This window comes from Pseudopipra pipra, chromosome 2 (genome assembly GCF_036250125.1).
Source record: "Pseudopipra pipra isolate bDixPip1 chromosome 2, bDixPip1.hap1, whole genome shotgun sequence".
NCBI lineage: Eukaryota > Metazoa > Chordata > Aves > Passeriformes > Pipridae > Pseudopipra > Pseudopipra pipra.
The window spans coordinates 59,340,354-59,346,353 of NC_087550.1; the positions used below are offsets into that span (position 1 = coordinate 59,340,354).

At 34.6% G+C, this 6,000-nt stretch overlaps 1 protein-coding gene across 1 annotated transcript in view; it reads left to right on the top strand.

The window, feature by feature from the left end:
• NAA16 (N-alpha-acetyltransferase 16, NatA auxiliary subunit) overlaps window positions 1–5,662 on the top strand; it is a 64,469-nt gene extending 58,807 nt beyond the window's left edge. Inside the window, exons 16-20 of the mRNA XM_064645640.1 lie at window positions 341–449; window positions 945–1,043; window positions 1,625–1,768; window positions 3,577–3,674; window positions 3,891–5,662. Of these exons, the coding sequence (XP_064501710.1) occupies window positions 341–449; window positions 945–1,043; window positions 1,625–1,768; window positions 3,577–3,674; window positions 3,891–4,091 (651 nt within the window). The 3' untranslated portion in view covers window positions 4,092–5,662. The remainder of the gene's footprint in view (window positions 1–340; window positions 450–944; window positions 1,044–1,624; window positions 1,769–3,576; window positions 3,675–3,890) is intronic.
• The last annotated feature ends 338 nt before the right edge of the window (window positions 5,663–6,000 follow it).

The following is a 6,000-nucleotide window of genomic DNA, read 5'->3' on the forward strand; positions in this document are numbered from 1 at the left end:
TCTTTAAACACAAAACTACTTTCTTTATAACTTCAAGCTTGTTGTCTAAGGTAGCTGTATTTAATTTTCTGAATGTAAATTACAACACTGATTAAATTACACAAGCAGTGCCAGAGTTAGCAACGATGCTGTCTTTGTTAACATGAAATCATGAGTAAACACTTCAAAATCGTTCTGTTTAAATAAAAATGTTGTGGTTCAGTTTAATTCAGAAAGCTAGCTTCGGTTCACCTTTGACCTGTAATTATTTAAATGGTCTGAATAACAGAAACTATCAATGGTGGGGTTTATTTGACATTTATTTTAAGCTTTAAATTTCACTGCGTTTTTATTAAAACAGGTAGAAAATCCATTAGAAGAAGCCATTAAGTTCCTTATACCACTTAAGAATCTTATTGGAGATGAAATAGAAACACATCTATTAGCATTTGAAATATACTTTAGAAAAGGTAAAGTACTGCTTAATTTTATTTTTGCTTTACAAAATTTTAATCCTTAAGTGCAGCCAGAGTGCAGCCTGAAATGATCTGGAATAAATACTTAACTGACTAAAGCTGAGGTTTGCATCATATCCAGTAATAATAGGGGTAATAGGATTTTTATTTAGCCACCTTAAACAGAAAAAAACTAAGAGCAAAATAAGTTGTAGTATATAGTAATAAATACTGTAGAAAGATATTTGCAGTGTGATGTTTAATTATCTAGAGGAAAACAAAGCCAAATGGACAGTAACAGTGTTGCCAGAGTTCAAGCAGCAGGCACTTCTGTTTTATTAAGTGATTTGAATGGAGAAAAATAAATTTCCTTTCTAATTCTGCTCAGACGTTGAGGTTTCTGATATTTGTACTAGATTTACTGAAGAAAACAGTAGCTGATATAAAGAAAAAAAATTCTGTATTCTTAATCTTGGCTTCTTAATGTTTTGTTTTTTCTCCTTCCCACAGGAAAGTTTCTGTTAATGTTACAGTCTGTCAAAAGAGCTTTTGCTATCAACAGTAATAACCCATGGCTACATGAGTGCTTGATTAAATTCTCTAAAGCTGGTATGTATGTAGGAAGTATGTATGTAATTATACGGGAAGTTACATTCTACAAGGACATAATTATGTATTGTTTGTAATGTATACTCTGTACACAAACTGATAAGAAGAAAAATAAAAACAAATTGGGTTTTTTCCATGATAACACCAAAGAAAACACAGGTTATGCTACCTAGGGTACTCTGTAGGTATTATATTATACTCCTTCCTCCCTTAATCCACCAGGTGGACCTAACAACTCGTTTTGGCTAGATTTCACGGAGGAGTAAGTGTTCCAAAGATCCTGGAAGCTCTTTAAGTTTTAAGAAAATAAGTGGCAGATACAGGAGAGAGATTTTGACCAAAACAAAGTGTGTTATGAACTTGTAAAAGAAAGCTTAAGTGACAGAGCACCCTTTATGAATGTTTTATTTATTAATGTATCAGCAATGCTCGTGTTGACATATTTTTATCTGAGATTTGTGTTTCTGTGCACAGATTTTAAAACGAGCTATTTTAGCAGTGATATTTGTGGTTTCACAGTTTCCTACAGTTAAGTGACTTCTTTTTTTTTACTTCTCTCCCTCTTACCTTGCCCCTTCTAGTATCTGACCAGAGTAACCTCCCAGAAATTGTGAGTAAGGTTCTAACTCAAGAAATGCAGAAAATCTTTGTTAATAAAAACTTGGAGAGTTTTAATGAAGAATTTCTCAAACACAATGCTACCTCCATTCAGCACCAGCTGTCAGGTTTGTTTAACTTTTTTATGCTCTTGAAAAGGAGGTGATTTAAGTGATACAAATCCAGAATCTTTATCTGCAGTCCCTTAAGGCAAGGTTATTTAGAAAATGCATTTCCAACAGTTACGAAACTGTAAGTGTAGTTTTATCAGGCACCTAAAGTAGTGCTAAATTCACCTGGCTTTTAAAAGTTACCCAGGGTCTGTCCGGAATCACCGGAAAAACTTAGCTTCAGAGGATTGTTCATCTCTCTTAAAGGAAGGTTAGGTAACTTACTACAGACTTTCATTGGCCTCTATAAGGTCCATGTTTCAGGACAGCATTTTGAGAGAAATACTTGCACCGCTTTCCTGCGAGCAGACTCCAGATTTGGGAAACCAAATACAAATACCTGAGCAGTCAATTGCTCCTGATTCTTACAGATGTATTCTTCCACTCTTGTAATTGTTGAGCATCTAACTGGATGCTTTCCAGGTCCTATTTTCTGGTCCTCTATTATTATGGAAAACAGTACAGTCCCTAGATAGGTCCTTGGTAGCTTTAGGTCTTCACCTGTGTATCAGTCTTTTGTTTATGCTGAAACAGATTTGAGGCAATTGACTTACCTACTGTACAATTTTTGAGTTTCTTAAACAGTTGTCTTTAATTAAAGTTTGAAAATGTGAAAGTCTGAAAGACCTAAACCGTAAGTCTGAGAGCACAAAGACTGTTTTCTTGGCTTAAAATTACTAGAGAAGAAACCATAAGCAGGATTCTAATCTTTTCAATTTCTGTACCATAGCCTCCCTCACTGTAAGCAAATGTTACTAGGTTAAGATAACTGTTTTGAGCAATGATGGCTCTATATTCAATCTAGTAATTTTTGAAACCTACAAAAAGCAGTAAGAACTAGGAAACTTTCTTTAATTGGGAAAACTAGTAATTGGGGAAATAAGTTGAGCAAGAAGAAACAAAAGACCCAGAATGTCGGGTTTAAACTTTTCCAGTAAAATGATTTCTTCAACTTTTTGGTTTTTGCAGTAGATTATGTAGTAGGGTGAATCTGGATTTTGTATTTGGGCAAAGGAAAAATACATGAAATGCCTGCACATTCACTTAGATGAGATTTTAAATTAAGGCAGCTATGATATGAGGAGCAGAATTTTGCAGAGATGCCTAGACCACTTTTAATAAACTGCTTATGGTCCAAGAAGCTGCATAGTAACATAATGCACTGTTTTACTTTTCACTGATGTAGCCCAGTCCAGGTGAAGCACCAAACTTGCATTACACTTTCCTTGTACCTAAACTACTTCAGTTAGCTCTGCGTTAGTAGCCTCCCTTGGCCTTACTTTCTGCCATATGGACATATGCTGGTCTGAATCTTTTCTGGACCATGTTCCACAATTGTTTAGTAACTGTGTTGTTCACTTACTCTCAGTACTTTTGAAAAGAATTCAGAGTGTCTCTGAGAGAACATCTTTTACTTGCTTCTACATTTGTAGGATGGATTTCATTTAGCCTACTGATTTGAAGGGTTTCATCATCAATGTACTCTGTGATACATTTCTTTACTAAAGACCTGTCAGTCAAGTGAGGCATTTCACTTCTGCAGGAGCAGATCTCCTGTGTTACTCAATCTTTATGCTTCTAATACATTTCAGAATGGCTTTAGGTTTATTAGTTTTCAGTTACAAATAAGGGAGGAAGATATAGTTTATTAAAACTTGTAAGAAGTATAATTCACATTTATTTACAAGTTTTCAGGTTCTGTGTGTCTGTATATGCAGTATGGCATTTAGGAAAGCTAAACATGGTGTTTTTTTTCTTGTGATAAGGTGCAAAGATGATGTATTTCCTGGACAAATCAAGACAAGAAAAAGCAATTGCTGTTGCTACTAGATTGGATAAAAACATGAGAGACAAAAATGTGAAGGTAAAAGATATAAAGCCCCCCAAAGTGTGGGATCTTAAATAGTGTATACTTTAATACAGGATAATGTACATGATAAATTAATATTTGAAAGAACAAGGTTTCAGATTTTTCCTGTAACTGTAAGATATGTGAATACCAACAGAGAAACAGAAATGTTCTTTTAGGAATAGGAAAATCGTAAGTCACATTTATTAACTGTTACTTTTGTTTCTTTAGACATTAACAAAGGTTTTCGAGGCACTGCTTGATGGCAGTTTTGGAAGCTGCCATGCTCAATGTGAAGAATATCAAGCAGCATGTCATAAACTGTTTCCTTTTACATCTGCCTTCATGCCTGCCACAAATGAGGACAACAGCAGCATTGCATCTATGAATCATACAGCCATTAACCATGATTTGCTGTCTAATGAAATTTGAAGTAGTGTGTGCAAGCCCGTGTGTGTGTATACGTACATGCACACATGTATACAAAGCTCTGACTCTCATTACATGCTGGCTGGATAAAGATCAGGGTTACTTTTCCAGGTTGTATTTTAGTATCTTTAACAGGTATAAAACAAAATATTTGGATAGTTAAATGGAGTATGCTATTAGGGTTTTTTCCTCCCAATGAGAACTGCCAATATTTATGTAAACATTATCTTTAATCAGCATTTTTCATGTTTATACTTGTACAGGTTTAAGTCTTTTTAATAATTCATCAGCCCTCCCTCACAAAAAATATGGATGTTGAAGAATGCTTTCACTTAAGTGTTGTTACCTATACAGATAAATGTGATCATATCTTGTTAATAAATTATCATTTGAGCGTTTTTAGCAGATTAAGACTGAAGTGCTGCTTGAATTGCCCTCTTTGTCTTTACTGTTCTTTAGGGTTTTTTCTGGGTTGTTTTGGTTGGATTTCTTTTTTAATCTTTGGTCAGTTTGGTTTCTTTTGAAGCACAGTAACAATTAAAGCATTGGGGGGTTGCATGTTTTTGTCAGGTGTGCGTCTTATATGGAACCAGTGTTGACAGATATGAAGATTAAGTTTGTGTAAAAAACAAAACAACTAATAACTAAGGCTTTTTGAAAACTATTCCATCTACCTTGTGTTCCTTAGCTATTGTTTGCTTAAGTTTATGATCATTTAACATTTTAAAGTTTTAGTATCCTGAAGCAATTCCCTGAGAAAACATAATGAATTTGATACTGTTGTTTGTCCTTTGTTCCATTTCCCTCTTTTTCCTGTTCCTTCTGGTTTCTGCCCATCCGTTGACACTTAGGTTGGAAAAGCTGCTCCAGTTATGAGCAAATGCAGAAGGTACAGTAATGGGAAATATGGTTCTTTTCTACGTCATAAAAACTCACTGGTAGTTGTGCTGTATTACCTCCATTAAAAGTCTTAGTTGTCTACTCACGGCCAATACTCTAGTACTTCTCATGCCTAAATACTATTGCTGTAGGTGCTGCAAGGCAAAATAGTATCTGAGAAGTATGTTTTACATTTTAAAACTGTTTAAGGGAGCACAAAGAGGCTGACTACAAATCATAATGAACTTTTTTCTTACTTTGTATTTTGGTGCATTAACTATTATACAACACATCAAAATGGAAGTTTAAATCTAATATACCTATTTAAAGCATAGCATTGCTAGACAAAATGGCTACATATCACATGACAGCTTTACATTCTGTAAGAACTGCTATCAAAACATAACTATACTGTGGCTTGTACAGAAAATCTGTTTTCTGGAAACTGTAATGGAATCATTCAATCTCGGTTTGTTTTTATTTCACTGCAGTGTAAATAATTTCAGTAATATTAACTAGCCCCTCAAAGGCAAATACCAATTCATGAAGAGGGGATTTTATTAAGACAAATAAACTGTTCTAATTAAAATTCTCCTTTGTGTGTCATCTGTTTAGATTAAAAAATTGTTGAATGGAAAATTCACTGTAAAATATTGCCAACATATGTTATGCTGTAATAAATTATTTTGTACACACTTGCCTTTGGTCTGGAATTTTTGCATATTTATGGACACCAAACTTTGGCCCTTTACAGTCATTAGGGTTTTTTTCTGTTGAGTTGCAGCATTCACTGGTTTAATGTTAACCCTGTAAGTAGTAAAGAAAAAATGCTCAGCACCCTTTAGTGCATTGAGACATGTATCTATAAATAGTAGTGGTTTCAAAGGGAAAGAAAGCAGGTTTAGATCAGATATCAAGAAGAAATTCTTTACTATGAGGGTGGTGAGGCACTGGAGCAGGTTACCCGAATAAGTTGTGGATGCCCCATCCCTGAAAGTATTCAAGGCCAGATTGGATGGGGCCCTGAGCAATC